At 46.9% G+C, this 17661-nt stretch overlaps 1 protein-coding gene across 4 annotated transcripts; it reads right to left on the minus strand.

The window, feature by feature from the left end:
• Positions 1-563: 563 nt before the first annotated feature.
• Positions 564-17659, minus strand: HSDL1 (hydroxysteroid dehydrogenase like 1). 4 transcript variants are annotated; one of them, XR_009530639.1, is made up of 7 exons: positions 17569-17659; positions 10084-10142; positions 6970-7195; positions 5844-6289; positions 5408-5635; positions 1715-3361; positions 564-922 (listed from the first exon to the last, which is right to left on the minus strand). XR_009530639.1 is itself a non-coding variant. In XM_060084529.1 (7 exons), exons 4-7 carry the CDS (start codon positions 7187-7189, stop codon positions 3263-3265), a joined length of 993 nt encoding a protein of 330 aa, XP_059940512.1. In that variant the 5' UTR covers positions 7190-7195; positions 7547-7915; positions 10084-10142; positions 17569-17659; the 3' UTR covers positions 930-3262. The 4 variants fall into 4 exon arrangements, 3 of the variants coding, with proteins under 3 accessions (XP_059940512.1, XP_059940513.1, XP_059940511.1); XM_060084529.1 differs by lacking the exon at positions 564-922 and adding an exon at positions 7547-7915 and having other exon boundaries at positions 930-3361; XM_060084530.1 differs by lacking the exon at positions 564-922 and having other exon boundaries at positions 930-3361; positions 6970-7154.
• Between the last annotated feature and the right edge of the window lie 2 nt (positions 17660-17661).

Consider the following 17661-nt stretch of genomic DNA (forward strand, 5'->3'; position numbering starts at 1 on the left):
ACAGAGCTTGACACACATTCAATAAATGTGGTGGTTACACGAGATCAACCCACACCTGATTAAGTTCTCCTCCCACCCCCGCCCCGCCCCGCTCCGCCCCAGGTCGCATCAATGTTAGGAACTTTCAGAGAATTCTTGACCCTTGCACTTGCAAATCCTCAAAAGTAAGCACTCCCTGCTGCCACCACGTAAGGTACCTGATCTTAAACTTAACTGTGTTGTTCTACTCAGGGTCCTTTTAACAGCCCTTTAGGTCACTATGCCATTGAATACAAAGCCCAACTGTTAGGAACAGAGGTAGGCTGATGAGTTGCAAACATCCTTGTCACGTGATAGTGAAGTCGGAAGCGGGGGAAGAGAGACGGCTGCCAGCTCCTGAAAATCCTAGAAACCGCAGGGGGCCTGGGGCATGACAGGAGGTGGCCTGGAAATTGACCAAGGAAGGCTGAGAGCCCCAGAATCCTGGTCTACCGGTTTTCCACCACTCCAGGTTCTAATAACTTCCTAAACTAACCCTTCATGTATATAATAAAACATTCACAATTCCATGGGAAGGTAAATCTTTATTAACCCTGAGTGCTATTTTAAAGAGTAACAGCCTGAGCCAATACTGAGACAGAGACACAGAGAGACCAGTTTCCGAGGGCAAACGATGTCAACACTGAGGACACCACTTAACCCTCTGGTTCCCAAATGTGCCAAGATTTTAAGTAACTGAGGTTAAAACAGAACAGACTCCTCCGAAGAGCTGTCTCTACTCACTGACTCCCTTTTTCTTCCCACTCTTCCTTGAACCCACTACTTTTCATCCCCACCACTACTTTCATCCCCACCACTCGATGAAAATGGATCATGACAAAACCACCAGTGACCTCCACATCGCCAACGTCAGTGATCAAAATCAGCCTTCATCTTATTCAACCTATCAGGAGAATGAGAGCAAGAAATCAACTCTATAGTTTCAAAAGATTTATGAGACACGTGGTTACGCACAATTTTCTTACTGAGTTACCAGCTTTTAATGAGTTACTATCACAGGTGTTCAGAGATTAATTTTTTGTAACTTTTAAATAATTGTTCCTATGGGGGGAAAAATGTATCTCTCTTTCCAAACAACCAATTTACAAACATACGGAGCAAAACCTCTTCCAAAGGAAGCAGAAGCAACTGCTTTTATTAAGTTTTCAGGCCACAGACTGTTTCAAAGGTTCTTATTTCCCACATTCTTAATAAGAAACCCCATCTACAGTGGTCCGATTATGACTCTCAAATGAGCTCTGGGAAAGGTAAAACCTAAGGAAGATTCTTGGTTTTGATCTTTCATGAACTTTGCACCCATCAGCATATTTACATATGTCCTGCCAAGGAGAGAATTTTAAAACATCACTGACATGGTTTACTTAGTCTCATCATATAACAATGATCCAACACCTAATCTATAAGACACTGCTGTACCACATAACACCTTAGATATAAATATGGTATTTTTACATCAAGTTGCTGCTGCTTATTATATGTCAATTAAAGTTCAAGTCATTGTGGCATGAAGTCAAATTTTCTCTAGTCTTAATGACCATAAATTGTCGGGTGGGGAAATGCCAAATATGACAAAATAAAGGCTTCCAAGCCAACTTGGAAGCAAAACAGTCAGTTCTACGTAGTATCTTAGAAAGGTCAGTTCTACGTAGTATCACTAGTGTGTAAATTTTCACACCTGAAGTTCTTCCTCTTATGTGATGAAGGCCTGATCTGTAAGTTGAAGAGCTCTGAACTTAACTTCTGATCTTGAATCCAAGTCAGATCTGGAAATACGAAGGCAATGTCACTGGCAAAATTGTGGGCATAACATAAAAGCATGCTTTAGGCCTACTCGTAATGGAATATTATCTCAGGAGAAAGCAATTTCATTAAAGTCCTGATTTCAATTTACCGGTTTCTGCATCAATGTTGCAATATTAAGCGGTGAATTTCAAATTTGTACATACAGTCATATTCGTATAGTGATTTACAACTGTCAAAGCACTATGTATGTGGTTCTCAAAAATGTTTGGCTTTATAGGACCTAAACCAAAAAGACTTCACAGTAGGTTTCAGTGCAAACCCATATTGTGGTGGGTTGTGCATAATTATCTTCATACCAATAGAAGTATTCACTATAATGCATAAATCCATTACACGAACCAAGAGTGAGCTTCTAACTTATTTCAACAGATACAATATGTCATATCACACACACATAATCTGTCCATATTTTAACTACTATTCTATAAATATTTGATGTTTACACCAATAATGCCGCTGGAATGGACTAATATTACATAGAAAAGTGTTTGACAACGAGGTATAACAAGCTCTAAAGGGCTAAATTTGTTATAAAATGGGTCACAGGCTGAGAAATCATTACTTATCCACAGTAATTATAAATCAGAAGATGACTGAGGGTCAATTATTACATGTCCAAATCTAGGAATGAATTAATTCCTTAGTAGATTAAAAAAAACAGAATGTCGTAAGTAATATTATACGTGGCAAATCTATAGCACAAAATTGGGTAGCCTTGTTTAGTATGAAAAGGAAAAATCTAGAATTTTAATACCCTTAAGATTCCACATTAAGCCATCTTGACGAGAAATCTTTTTTAAAGTAACGTACCCATAAATAAAGTTGCCTAGATGCACACAACATACATACATATATGGTTCTCTAACGAAGTATCAGTTGAAGAGCAGCACTTCATACACAGACAGCCAAACAACTAGAGTTACACAATATAATACAGATTTCCACTAATGACACCAGCAATCTTACCTAGAAAATAACACTTTTAAATAGTTTTTCCTGATGAACATTTGAAAACCAATACTGTAATTCATCTACTGAAATAATTTCCCTTAAGAAACAACACGTGAAATCGTAAGAGCTGACAAGTCATATATTTCAGTATCAGATCGCTAGTAGCTCTTAGAACAACATAAATCACACAACTTTTGAACAGGTTAAAAAAAAAAAAAGCATCAAAATTTAGGTTTCCTCACGGTTCTTGTGTGGTGGTCGTTATTTACTCTGTGCCTTCCAAGTGGCCCTTGAGGCTTTTCCACAGCATTCTTAAAAGGGTTATGTTTGTTTTGCAAATGATGAGTCAACAGTATGCTAAATGATTGGTAACGAAAGAAAATGCAGAAGATAAATGACATGTGTTCTTCCAAATGTAGAATACTGCAGGTTCCCCCAGTTGGCAACACTTCCCAACCATCGGCCAGCTTCACGCTTTGCAGGATAAGGCCTCCTTCCGTAGGGAACGATTGAGAATATTTGCTCCCCATACCCAGAGCCATTCAGGCATATACTGTGCAAAAAGAAACTAAAAATGAAAGACAAAAAGACTGTAAGGTTAGAACCCAAAGTCATCGACAACAAAATGCATAGATCAGCAATCATTTAAACCAACAAACATCACCAATCCCATTAAATACAAAAAAGGAAAAAACCTTAGGTGCTACTGCACTGAGCACCTACTTTTGTATAAGACCCTATGCTAGACTCTCTGGGGAACAGAAATGTGATCACCGCCCACCCGCCCCCTTTCTCTAACGAGGCGGGACAGACCTACATGCAGTGATACGATTTCATCTTTACTTAACGTGACATGAATAGTACGGAATGTGGATAAGAATGACAAATCAGCCCAGGAATAAAAGGCAGGTGAAAGAGAAAACTGCGTACGTGCTTAGTACCGTGTGAGAAAACTGGGGACTGAGGGGCAGAGTGGTGCTAAGTTAAACAAATGCACTGAGTCAAAACCACCAGGACCCTGAGAGGGTGCCTTGAGGTGTGACGAGGAAGGCTCGGGGACACGGGGAGGACGTCCGCGGACGCGGCTCTGCTCCAGGGGGTCTGTCACAAGCGGGGTGGTGGTGCTGCTAGCATCTCGTGGGCAGAGGTCCAGGACGCTGTGAGCCCCGCACAGTGCACAGGAAGGTCCCACTACAAGGAAGGAGCCAACCCCTACGCCCTCAGTGCCCAGGTGGAGAAGCCCTGCGCAACACTGACGGATCTGCCCGAGACTGAGCACAAGTTTAACGCCTTGTGTGTGAAGGAGGGGAGATGGATGGGGCCCCGGCTGGTGCTGATGTTCTAGCCTTGACCAGAGGTGTTGTAATATAGGTCACTCCACATTCTCCTTAAGAAACAGACCCAGGTCACTCTGCTATTCCAGGAACCACAGTGAACAAGGAGGGGGTCCCAGCACGATGAACTGTGGGGTGAGGGTCCCAGAGGTGCCGCTGTTCCCAACAGGTTCCACAGAAGCTTCAGCTTAGCCACCTTGGAGACAGGGGTCCTGTGTTTGGCCTGGAGCCGTAAGTAACTACCTGTGAAAATGACCAAGGTCTCTTTGGACCTATTTAAAGAGTCAGGATTTCATGGAAAAAAATACCCAAATACTCCTCCTCGGGGCCACTGTCCTAAAGCAAAAGGCTCTAAAATCCAAGGAGATGAAAGAAGGCAATATATGGTCCCTTAGGAGGACTCTGCAAGGAGGGTCACATTGAAACATGGGGGTGCCTGACACAGGCTAGGTAATCGAATCCCCCCCAAAGGGCATTTTATTTTCAGTATTTATTGAGTGGAGATTGAAGCAGCATCTAAAAATCTGTTTGTTTTAAATCTCCTCTCATGACCACTTGTCCACTACAGGGGGACCAGCATCAAGATGGATTCTGCCCGTTTCTTAAGGAGGGGCAGGCGGAGACTCACTGGCTCGTCCCAGGGAGGTTTCAGCACACTGGGCAGCAGGAGGGAAAGAGCTAATGGGAGAGGAGAGAATTTCATCCTCTGGGTACTGACGGAGCAACCCCGGAGGCTGACTCATCGGCCTGCCCAGATAACAGCAGTAACAGGAGAGGGGTGCCAAGCCTCCAGGCACTGGGAACTGCGGAAAAGCCGGTGGGGGGGGGGTGGTTCGGGTTCTGCAAGGCTCTGGGCGCCTTCGGGGATCCCGACCCGTGTGTCCAGGCCTGCTCCTGGCCAGTGTGACACAGCGTAGCCCCCACGGGGACCCGGCTCAGTAGGACTTGGGAACGACGAGCCGAGGGGAGGACGTCCACAGCGAGGGTGCACATCCAGCTTGTCAGAAAAGTCACAGCGCTTAAAATACAAATGCCATGCGTTCCCCAGAGACTGAGACAGGCGGGACTTAAAAAGGTAAGAAACAAACGGGAATGGAGAAGATGGAAAAGAACTCAAAGAACGTGAGCTGGATCCTTAAACTGGAGCACTCTAAGGTTTGAGAATCAGAATTTACAATCCTCATCTTTCAGCATCATGCTTCAATCAGATTCCCATGTATCATTTAAAAAAGGTTTAGAATGCATTAACCTAATTACAAGAGCTGAGCACACACTGTTACCTGGATGGAGTGGGACCAGTATCCTGTGGTCCTTTTTGAAATGCCAAGGGTAGAAACAGCGTGATGTGCGTACACTTGTGGCGAAGGCACCAACCATGGGCACTTGTGCAGAAAGCTGCCAGGGGTGGACACGTTGGTAGCTACATAGAACGGGATTAGACTCTGTACAAAGATTCCTTTGGAAGCATATTCATACTGCAATGCTCTGCTGAAGTGGTCTAAGTAAGCCTGTTGAAACAGGAGGGGAAAAGACTTAATTTTTCAGGAACTCGGAAGAAATTCAGGAGAAAAAAAAGACTTAATGGTCATTTCAGGGAAAAAAAGACAGCATAAGCAAACACGAGCTGCTGACAAAGAGCTCAACAAACGGGACCAAACCACCGTGATAAACACTGTCCTACAGGATGATTTCACTTTCCAACTGGGGACGCGTTACCTTAGACGCGGAAAACGCCGCCAGCTGGGGGGTTGGCTTGCAGCAGGAGCCGGAGGAGATGGTGACGATGGCCCCTTTCTTCCTCTCCACCATCCCGGGTAACACTATGTGCACCATCAGGCTGGCGGCAGCAATGTTCACGTTGACGATGTCCCAGAGCGTGTCCTCCGAGACCTGCGTGAAGTACTGCGGGTAGGGGTAGAACACGCCCACGTTGTTCACCAGGATGCCAACGTCTCTGTCCTCCAGGGCTTCCCGAATCAGCCCGGAGATCTCGCGGCCCTTGCTGAAGTCCGCGACGATGACATCAGTCTCCACCTGGTAGGCGTCAGCGATGTATTTAGCGACCGCCTGCAGCTTCTCTTGGTTCCGACTGATCAGCACGATGCTGAGCCCACGGCTGGCCAACTCCTCTGCGTAGGCCCTTCCGATCCCGTCTGTTGCGCCTACAGTACAAGCCGGGAAAGGTGAGCAAACTCGTTTCTCAGTGTGACCTTTAGAATGGACTTTAAATACCCTGTGTCCAGGTTTAATCAGAGAAGGATTCACACTAGAAATAAACCGAGTTCTGTAAGTGATCAGTCAAGCACAGGGTCAAATCCACGACACACAAGCTAGTCAAATACTCGCCCAGACACTCTGACAGGCAGAGGAAGAGCTGTTGTACATTCACCAAGTTGACTGTGAGACACAGTGGGAAACTGTTTTCAAACTCTCATCTGGCTTGAATGAGTGCCAGGGGGTACTTTCCTGGGAAACAATGGTAAATTAAAAAGAAATTTAAAATAAGGGAAGTGCTTCTGAAAGTGGTACCAGTTTGTAAGGACACTTTCAAAACAGAGAGCAAGAAGGACAAGCAAAGGGGAGGAAGGTGGGGCTGGAGCAGGACTGGGAACAGGAGGGGGCACAATGGGAAGCACAGAAATCACAGGGAAATTCTTCCAAGACCAGGGCGGTAAGAAACGCGCACATAATCGTAACAGAGTAGTTTTATTTTTTTATCCCATGAAAACATTACATCAAATTCAGTCACTCCAGGAATGATGCATCCAACTTAAAACACAGATTAGACAGGAAAGATGATTTCATTTTTGGATTAGGCAAGAAGTGAAAACTCATGTCTTACCGCTCACGACCGCCCATCTTCCATACTGCTTGATCAGGTCTGCTCGGCTCACCAGGCGCGGGATGAAATGCAGCCTGATCAGGCTGTAAAAGTCACAGACGACGGTGATGCTTTTTCTGGCCGTGTACCAGGCTCCCACCAAGGCGAGGGCTTCCATGTAGCAGTTGCAGGACCTGGCGATTTCCCTGTACAAGAGGTAGAAGCTGTCGACGGCAGCCATGGCAGCCTGCAAGGGAGGGCAGCGAGAGAGAGGTGGCCTTTGCTTAGTAAGTTAAAGGAACACGCACGGTGCGCGGGAAGAAAGGCATCTGAGGACATCAGAGCTTAACAATTTTGCATTCAAATAACAGTAACTGTTCAGATGCACATAGCCCATGGATCCAGACAGCTGATGATCTCATTATTTAACATCTGTCGCTTATAAAGTTCTTTCCTTCCAAGAAGATTAGTCAACATAGCTATCAAGAGTTACCAAATTCCTACTAAAATCCAGGCACTGCGCTAAATGTTGTGGCTACGGAGATAAACATCCTATGCCAAAAAAAGCTCCTGGTCCAGCACAGCGACAGACACAGACCTTTTAATTCACATAACAGCTGAGAGGTATGTTTCTTTCTTTTATTGAATTTATATGTATTCAAAACCGGCAAGCGCAGAGGGCCTACTATCCCTGGAGAGACAAAGTAGAAGAAACAGAGGCGATATTAAGACAGGGCCTTGGCCTCAAAGACCTTACAACCCATTTGAGACAAAACTAAGCTCTAATAAACCTTAACATCAAATAAACATACATTAGATTATGTCTAAATAATATTCATAAATGGATATTTAAAAAGAGATACTCCCCAAACTTGAAGAAATGGTTTTCTCAAATGATACTGCATAAGCACACTCCACCTCGCTGACGTCACTGGCACACCATTTCCTTTCCCTGGCCCCTTAACGTCTGGGGAAAGAAAGGCCCAATTCAATTCTTGTCAGTATTCACACAGCAAGCATCGCGATGCACCTATTATGTGCCATGGACCGTGACAGACGCTAAGGACTCAAAGATGAAGTAAATAACTACCTAGAAGAAGAGACGAACGTTTAACAAAACAACTTTAAATGCCATACGAACTGGTGTATGGATGCCTGTGCTCAGAAAGGCCGAGAAAGGCTGGGCACGACCAAGGCTGATGAACTTCATCCTGGACTAGACCCGGGGAGCCACTGAGGCCTGAGCCCACTGTGTGCTATCAAGTGAGGGTCAAACATCAAAAAGATCAGAACGGACCACAGTTAAATTACAGGGAGCTCCGACATGCACAAACACAAAGATACAGCATTTATTATATATTAATAAAAGAAAATAGATTTAAGCCAAACAAACATTTATGTAAAACTTCTGGAAGTGGCCCCTTTCATAGAAACTGCATTAGAATAGGAAAAAAATAAATCCTGAAACTGAGAAAAATCCCCGACAATAGCAGCAAAAATTGGCATAAGCTTGAGGAAAAATAAGTGAATTCCTTCCCACTCCACCGCGATGCAATCTGAGCTCAACCGAGGTTCGCGGAGTGGAGAAAACAAATTAACCTCTGGAATGGAACACACTGTAAGGATGATACCACACTGTGGTAACAGGCACATAAAATAACTAAAAAAACTACTGAATATAAATAGGTATATATGGATATATATCTGTGTGTTGAGTATGCACATGAGTGTGCAGTCCAAATTACAAACCAACAAAACATACAAAAGAAATATGACAGAAAACTGAAAGAAACAGACAGTAGGATTCCTAAATGCCTCACAATGAGGATATAACCCCTCAAACGTTAAAATTTCCACTCCTACCGTAACTCTAAGTGGGTGCGGCATTAAGTAAGTTAAAGAAACATCCTTTTCAAACAGCAATACAGGAAATGACTGAAGGGGCCACCGTATTTCCAGTAAGTAAAGTGCTGTACACTTTGGGGCTCTGTTCAGAGAAACTTACCTCCTACAACAAGGATGCCAAAACTGGTCAAGAAAAGAAAACATTATAAACTTCATTAAGCACACAAACCAATTACTTAATAAGATAAAAACAATTACATGCTCCTCTAGGGTAATGCTTCTTCATGGACCACAATGGCTGAGACTTCCTAAAACATGAACTATCGAGATCAGTGCAGTCTGGGCTGAAGATGCTTTTCTTTTTCTGGTCAGTCCGCCCCCCTAAGGCAGTACACCCTGGGCGCTGCTCCAAATCCTCTGAAAGACGTTCACAGTCACAGTCATCCACCTGAAATGTGTTCACCCCTTTTCTGCTGTGCATGAGCACCTCTCAAAGCTTCCGGATGCTAGCGATGAGGTAGTGACGTGTCACCCTCTCCAAGGGTCCCCCCTGCTGCACCATCTCAATACACAGCCACATCCGAGGAGGCAGGTGCTGGCTGGAGAGGCCCCTGCCGGGCACTGAGCACTCACATTGGCTGCTGTCCCCGAATGGTGCTAATTCAAGATTCCCAGAGAAACAACCAAAACATTAGCTTCTTACAAGGAAGAACGTAAAAACTGAGAATCCAAATCCAACCATCCTAAGTTAGGAGTTCCTGAAATAATTTTTTAAAGTGGACACGTGCCTTTTGTCATAATTAATCAAGTACTAGGCCATGAAGAAAGCAAATGTGAAACATAATACTTGTATGCACCAGTACTTTTCAAACAAAATGTGATAAAATTCAAAATAACAAAACTATGACCAAAAAACTAGATACTTGGAACATTAAATCTACTCTTCAAAATAACAGGTGGGCATACATCTAAAATGTTAAAAGTGTTTTCAATGAAAAATTGAAACCCACATATCAAGGACTAATGGATCGTAGCCAAAGAAATACTTGTGGGAAAATGAATTGCAGGAGTGGCTGTAATAGGGTTCCAGCTAAAAAGGTCAGGTATGCCTCAGGGAATGACCTCACCCCAAGGGGAAGCTGTGTAAAGGGAACTTCGACCCTCTCAAACACCATTTTTTTCAAGAATTGAACATCTCAGAAGGAAAAACTTCAGCAAGAGAAGCCTGACTGCGACCGAGTTCCCCGATTTTTCTGCTCAAGTCATTAAGTACCCGTGGTTTCCTCTTACCTCCTCTGCCAGCCCCGGGCCTTCAGGAATACACTGCTCTGTCTTCTCTCCAGGACAAGCTGTGAACAAAAACCAACAGGAAACAAATGCCTCTCCTTCACAGCTCAGCTGGGATAAGTTTATATAAAACTACGACCAAAGCGTTTTAAAAGTTAAGGAAACGGAACAACTCTCGTGCTGTGATTCCCAGCACAGGCAGCGACACATCACCTGGTCTGGGAAGAAGACAGGCGGCGCCAGTGCCCGTCTGGTGGAAGGCTGGGCTGGGAGGCATCCCGGCTCCTGCACCTTGTTCCTTAAGGAACATTTCGTCACACAGGACAAAATCTGTCCAGACCGCTTGGAGGGAGACCCAGGATGGCGAGCAGACACCCTGCCCCCGACCTGTCCCGGGCATGTGCTGGGCTTCCCCGGGCCTCATCCTTCTCTCTGCAAACCACTGTGCTGCGCTCCAGCCACAGAGCACTAGACCCTCCGCTCGGCCGCAGCACCTGTTCCACACTCCCGGCAGATCCGGGCTGCCCAGCTGAGCACGCGGGTCCTGGGCTGGCCCCTTCCAGCCTGCCTGGGGCCGGGGGCTTACGGATGAGGAGATGGAAGGAAACGCCAGTGCCACCTCTCCCCTCTCCCTCCACCCTAGACACCGCCTGGTGCCTGTTTCGGTTTTGAAACCCGCCACCCAAGGCTGCGTTCCCTGGGGGGCCACATCTCCCCACACACCCCTCCAGCACCTCACACAGCCCCTGGCGCGGACAGACAGGAACGCCCAGATCAGCTGCTGCACGAAATCGCAGCACCCGGCCTAGCTCAGCTCAGTCCCGTCCCGCAGGGAGGGGACCACCAAACCAACACCTGCGCTCCTTTACAAACAGAAACCCCTCGTGGGCAAGGCCCCCGGGGCCGTCCTGCGCAGGCCCAGCAGGAGCTGTGCAGGCATCGGAGGGGAGCAGAGAACAGCGGCGCCACGGCCTCCAACCCCGCTTCTCAACTCCACCCACTGGATCCGCTGCACCACCGGTCGGGGGGGGACCGTCACGATATTGTAAATTGCAATTCCGTCACAGACAGCTATCTTACACGTTGATTATCATTGCTGGACTCTTTTTTTTTTAATCGCAGATCATCAGAGGGCTGACGGCATTCTAGGTCTGAGATGCATCTCATCGTTCCCCAGAGGCAGCTCAACGTGGACAGACCTGACTCACGCCAACCAGATTCACAAAAGACTGATAAATTCAAATGCCAATTTAGTTATGAATAATAAACGATGCAGCCAAGAAGCCTAAACACGCACGGTCACTAGGCTGTAGGAAAGTCTACAAACTACTAGGACAGCAGTGAAGAAAGCAGTAAGTGTTGGATGCCGAGGACCCGTGCTGGGTCTCGCAACACAGCGATTCCCCAGGGAGGAGGGCGGGGGCGAGACGTGCCCAGGCACACAGCCCAGCCTGCCGGGAAATGGTGACAACAGCAACGAGCTCACAGCGTGGGATGCGCACCCAGGGGTGGAAACAGGGCCAGGAGGGGAGCCCAGGCTGTGAGATGCCTTTACGCCACACAGAAACGTTGGGCCAAAGGCAGGAGCTCATCAGGTTTAGCGCAGAAGGTAGCTGGCGGCGGTGGAGGGGCAGTGGCCTCGCGGGCAGGAAGTCAGGCGGCCTGGGCCCTGGTCCATCCAGACGGGGACGAAGCAAAGCTAGATGGAGAGCACGCGGCTTTGTGACCGACTCCCTGCCGCTCCTCAGACACGCCAGACATTTTCACCCATTTGCTCGCACCTCGATGGACTATAAATGGCAAAGGACTGGAAATTCTACATGCCCGACATCCTCTTAATCCTCTCCCCATCCGTAAGTAGCTGATGGAAAATAATGTCTTTCTAATGGAAGAAGAAATCAGGACTCCCCCCCAAAGCCATTCAGTTCTAGGAAGACTCATGGAAGCAGTTTTAAAGGGGTTTACTACACATTTAGGTCGAGAAGGCTACCAAGGTACGCACAGATAGCAGGCTGCTTTTAACTTGCTTTAGGGGGTTGACTAGTTCATTGTTCTGTGGATAGGTACTAGTCTAAAACTTAGAGAAATCCATTACTTAGAAAGCAACACTGAAACACAGTAAAATCCTGGTCCCTGTACACCCTACCTGTACAAGTCATTATAAAGCCTTGTTTTCTTGCCTCTACGGAAACTAAAACACCAGTGAACAACAGAGGCCAACAGTCAGAACTGTCCCTGAAACAGGAAAAGCAGTGCAATTCCCTCCTGTCTTCTAGGCATGTTCTACTTCTCCAGGGCAATATTCATCAGGGCTAAAGGACCCTTAGGTAAACCACGGAATTTGAGTGATGATGACGTGTCAGGGTGGACTCGCCCTCAGTAGAAGCAGCACCACTCTGGCGAGTGATGCTGGTACAGGGGAGGCCCTGCATGGGCCGGAGTAGGTAGTGTATGGGGTCTCCGTACCTTCCTATCGATTTTATTATAAACCCAAAACTGCTCCAAGAAAGCCTAAAAAAACCCCTTTGAGGTAACATCACAACTATGAAGGCATCATAGGAAAACTATGGTCAAGACTCCAGGAGCAAAGTCACGTCTTCAAAGCGCGGCTGCTGTGCCTGTAACATTATCCTGACCTACAGTTTAGCTGACTCAACTTCACCGCGTAAAAGGCGCTCAGACCTAATACAAAACCCTTCGGGAATCAAAGAGCTCTGGGAGCAGTGTCTCGGCTGAAACACAGGCATCCCCAGGCTATCCAAATGAATGCTACCTGGGGGTGATGCTACAAGAACATAAGACAGATGGTCCCAAATGTTTTCGAAGAAAATAAAGCAAGTATGATGGAAAAAAGACAATTAAAACACCACCAAACAAAAGGTAGTGGGGGCGGTAGATAACGGCCCTCCAACATGCCCACATCCTAATCCTCATGCCCCACAAACATGTCACCTCATGTAGCAAGGGGACCTTGAAGATTAAGGATCTTGAGATGGCGGGATGATCCTGCATTATCCAGGTGGGTCCAATGTGATCACACGTGTCCTTATTAGATGGAGGCAGAAGGGTCAGAGTCAGAGAAGGAGTTGTGACCAAGAAGCAGAGGTCAGAGAGTGCGAGGGAGATTTAAAGACCAGAGGCTGCTGGATTAAAGATGCCGAGAGGAGAGGGGTCACAGGTCAAGCAAGGCAGACACCTCCAGAATCTGGCAAAGGCCAGGATATGGATCCTCTCCAGAGCCTCCCCAAGTGACACAAGCGTGCTGACACCCTGGCTTTAGTCCAGTGGGACTGACTTGAGACTTCTGATCTCCAGAACTGTAAGAGAATAACTATGTCTTGTTTTAAGCCACTGAGCTTGTAGCAAGTTGTTACAGCAGTCATAGGAAATTAAGATGGAGGGACGGACAGACTGTCAGTCTAGTTTTTAAGACAGTATAGAGACAAGTTGCAAATCCTGAAACATCCCTCAAACCAAAACCTGTATTCAGGAAGCAGAAAGTATCCTCAGAGGCTCCTCAGATCTTCGACTGGCTGAGGCCGTCCTCATCACCCTCGTGAACAGCCAGCACTTTCCAGTAAGGCTGCAGGGTTAGGACTTTAAACTTTAATAGAAATCTCACTTCATTCAGAGCCTTGCTCTCAGCACTCCCATCCTGTCTCTCCTCGCAAGACCAGCTCAAGTCCCATCCCTTCTCCCCAGCTCAGTCCCAGGACTCGCTGACAAGCACCACGACACGGCAGCCCTGGGGATGGACCGATGGACAGGAGACCCACGTGCCTCTTCCCTTCCCTTCCCAGGTCTCCACACCCACCAGCATGAGTTCCCCTCCGTCTCTCTCCCCCACGTGACACTTAAACACTTAAACAGAATGCGGAGCAGTGCAGTAACTGGACTCTATCTTGGTTCCTCAACTAGAACACAGGCCTCTTGAGGGCAGGAAATATATCTAAAACTAATTTTTCTGTAATTTAAGAAAATTGGAAATTGTACACAGAAGTTGTAAAACCTATTATGCACAGTTCAAAGAGTAATGAACAAAACACCCACACAGACACCCTACTTCACAAATCAAAGCAGAGTCTTAGAAGCCCCGATGCTTCCTCCCTGGTCACATCCCCTTCTGCCACCCGGGGTGGGTTTGGTAATCAATCTCCTAAATTCTGATGTAATATTCCCTTGCTTCATTTTTTTTTAAGAGTTGTACTATTACTGCAGCATGGATTCTGAAATATTCCGTTTTCCCCGGTTCTGACCTTTACATAAAGGAATCAAACCCGAAGTATCCTTGGGTGCCTTCTTTCACTCCGCGCTGTTTCGGAGACTCACCCACGCCTCCGTAGCTACAGGCCATATACTCTCACTGCCGCGCTACCTCACGGTACAGACACACAATTCATGTAACCATTCTACTGCTGATGGGTTGTTCTTGTTGGTTTTGACTTTACAATTATGAACGGCACTGCCATGAACCTTCTCGTGCATGTCTCCTGGGCACGTGTACAAGAGCTTCTCGAAGGGATAGGCCTATGAGTCAAACTGCTGGGCCACAGGGCATCCATGCGTACAACGAGATGTTGCCATAGCGGCTGCACCAATTTACACGCCCACCAGCAGCAAGTGTGAGCACACGCTGCCTCCTCTCGATGGCTGGCAACGTCTAACAGTTCACCTCCTGCCAAAGGCTGGCTGTGAAATGGGATCTCACCATGGTTTTCATTGGCATTTCCTGACTACTAATAAGGCTGAGTGGCACTCTTTTGATGTTTATGTGCTGTTGTGTTTTCTCATCTATGAAATGCCTGTTCCTAGCTTTTGACGTGTTGTCTTCTTTTTCTTTGAGAGTTATAAGAATTCTTTCCATATTGTAGATACTGGTTCTCTGTATGCTTTGTCTCTTTGTAGTGCTTTTGATGAACTGAATGTCTTAATATTAATGTAGTCAAATTTATCTATCTTTTCCCTGCATGGTTTGTGCTTGTCATGTTTTATTTCAGAAATCCCATCCTAGTCCCAAGTCATAAAGATATTTTCCCATATTATTTTCCAAAACTTTCTTTACAGTTTTGTTTTTTCAGATTTAATTCTTTAATCCTCCCACAGCCTTGTGATGGTGTGAGGCTGGGATCACATCCATCTTTACTATTCCTCCTCAGCACCTGGCATGGTGCTAGGTATATGATATTTATTTAATAAACAGAAGCAAATAAGGCTTTGTGTTCAAAGTTCAAACTTCCCTCTCGGGGAGAGAAAACTTGAGAAGCTTCTCAAACTTTGCATCAGCACTTTGACGAAGTTATTATTGGTGTATCATGACTTTTTGGAATTTCCTTACCTTCCTTTGCCAAGTTTCAGTATACCACTACGATGCATTGCATGGAAAGAGCAGAACACGGGAGTTCTCATCCAAGATCCGATAACCCTCAGTTTCAGGTCTCCCTTTGTGCAGCGGGAATTAAAATAATAATAGCATCGGGGGCTTCCCTGGTGGCGCAGTGGTTGAGAGTCCGCCTGCGGATGCAGGGGACACGGGTTGGTGCCCCGGTCCGGGAGGATCCCATATGCCATGGAGCGGCTGGGCCCGTGAGCCATGGCCGCTGAGCCTGCGCGTCTGGGGCCTGTGCTCCGCAACGGGAGAGGCCACAACAGTGAGAAGCCCAGCAAAAAAATAAATAAATAAATAAATAAATAATAATAATAGCATCTACTCCTAGATATAGACCCAAGACAACCAAAGACTTAGGCTCACACAAAAACTTGTACAGCTGTGTTCATAGCAGCATTATTCACTAGCTAAAAAGTGGTAACAACCCAAATGTCCAACAACAGAGGAATGGATAAACAATGTGGTCTATCCACATAACGAAATATTATTCAGCAATAAAAAGAATGAAGTATGGATACATGCTATGCCATGGACAAACCTTGAGAACAGTATGCTGAGCAAAAGAAGCCAGACAAAAGGCGACACATCACAGGAGTCTATGTATATGAAATGTCCAGAAAAGGCAAATCCAGAGACAGAAAGTAGATTAGGGCTGCCACAGGACAGGGGGAGTGGGAAATGGCAAGCGACTGCTAATGGGGTGGGATTTCTTTGGGGGATGATAAGAATGTTCTGGAATTAAATAGTGGTGAGGACTGTACACCATGAATATGCTGCTATGAGCACTACATGTTTAAATGGCTAAAATGGTGACTTTTATGTTATGTGAATTTTATCTCAAAAAGAAAAAATCTGCTAAAAAAATACCAATTTGTTGAACTCTATGCCCCTGGAACATTACTGTAGTGATTATAACCACAGACTCTGAAAATAGACATCCTGGATTCGAATCCATGCTCCCCATATAAGAGCTGTGTGTCTTGGGTGAAGGTGACATTACTTCACCTAAGCTTTCCTTACATCACCTGTAAACATGGGGCTAATAGTTCCTGCCTAAGATTATAATGAGAATTAAAGCAGACCATATGTAAAAAGCACTCAGAACAGAGCCCAGAACATAACTGCTCCATAAACCTTGGCTATTAGCCACTATAATTCAGTGTTCAACGTTAGCTCTTGTCTATTTGTAGTGCTCAGGGTTAAAACTGAGAGCTGGCTTTATGCAAAAGACTCCGCTAAGTGCTTTATTCCCATCATCGGACTTGCCCTCTCATCAACCTTACGAGGCAGAGTTTTAATCGTTCCCAGTTTACAGACGGGGAAACTGAGGCTTACCGAGGTAAAGTGAAGAATTGGGCTGTGGGAATTCAGATCAAGGTCTACCAAAGTCCTGAGCCCTGGCTGGCGACGCCCACTGTAAGACCCTCAGGCAGGCATCCTGCTAGCATCACCGAGAGGGCCGCTGGGTTTGGCTTCAAGCGCCGGTCTGTGTCTGGGCTGCACGTTCATTTGGAACAGCGACAGCCTCACTGGTCTCCAGAACCCTTCCCCTCCAGCACCGGGCAGGGCCGAACAAACGACCGCCGCTGGGGAACTGGTGGGGCCCTTTCTCCAAGAGCTCCCTTATTCTGAATTACTTCTACTCCAGAACAAAGACGACGACAACAAATCCCATTCAGACCAAGTCCCTTCGAAACGACAATAAAGAAGCACAAAGGGGTGATCTTCAGAGCCTCGTGCGGAGCACCTGGGTCAGGTCTGGGAGAGTGGGACCCGCGCTCGGAGTGCTGGGGCCCCAGGTCGGCCGGGTCCTGGGGGAGGGGCGGGCCCAGAAAAGGGAGTCCTGTGTGGGTGCAACGCCGGGATGGAGCTGTGGAAGGGGCGCTCTAGGGGGACACTCTGGAAGGAGGGAAGCTGGGGGCGGGGTCCGAAGGAAGGGAGGGACGAAAGGGTCCGGGAGGCCTGGGTGTCTCGGCGCTGAGGGCACTAGTCCAGGGGGGCGTGGTGGGGCGCAGAAGGAGGGGCCGGGCCGAAGTCCCAGTGGGCGCCGAGGGAGACCAGGAGGGTCTGGGGCCCAGGGCCCGGCGTGGGGGGCGCCGTACCTGCAGAGGCGACGCAGTCTCGGAGCGGGTCCCACCAAAGACGCTCGGCCACCACCCCCGTCACAGCCGCCGCAGCTACAACGGGCCGCACTT

Source organism: Mesoplodon densirostris, chromosome 19 (genome assembly GCF_025265405.1).
Source record: "Mesoplodon densirostris isolate mMesDen1 chromosome 19, mMesDen1 primary haplotype, whole genome shotgun sequence".
In the NCBI taxonomy this organism is placed as follows: domain Eukaryota; kingdom Metazoa; phylum Chordata; class Mammalia; order Artiodactyla; family Ziphiidae; genus Mesoplodon; species Mesoplodon densirostris.

Excerpts from the sequence above, each read along its gene's own strand:
- HSDL1 (XM_060084528.1), bottom strand. The coding sequence starts at position 7,189 with ATGGCTGCCGTCGACAGCTTCTACCTCTTGTACAGGGAAATCGCCAGG. Across the intron at positions 5,636-5,843 it reads CGGCGTTTTCCGCGTCTAAG|GCTTACTTAGACCACTTCAG; the intron begins GTAACGCGTCCC and ends CTGTTTCAACAG. Across the intron at positions 3,362-5,407 it reads ACTGGTCCCACTCCATCCAG|TTTCTTTTTGCACAGTATAT; the intron begins GTAACAGTGTGT and ends TTTCATTTTTAG.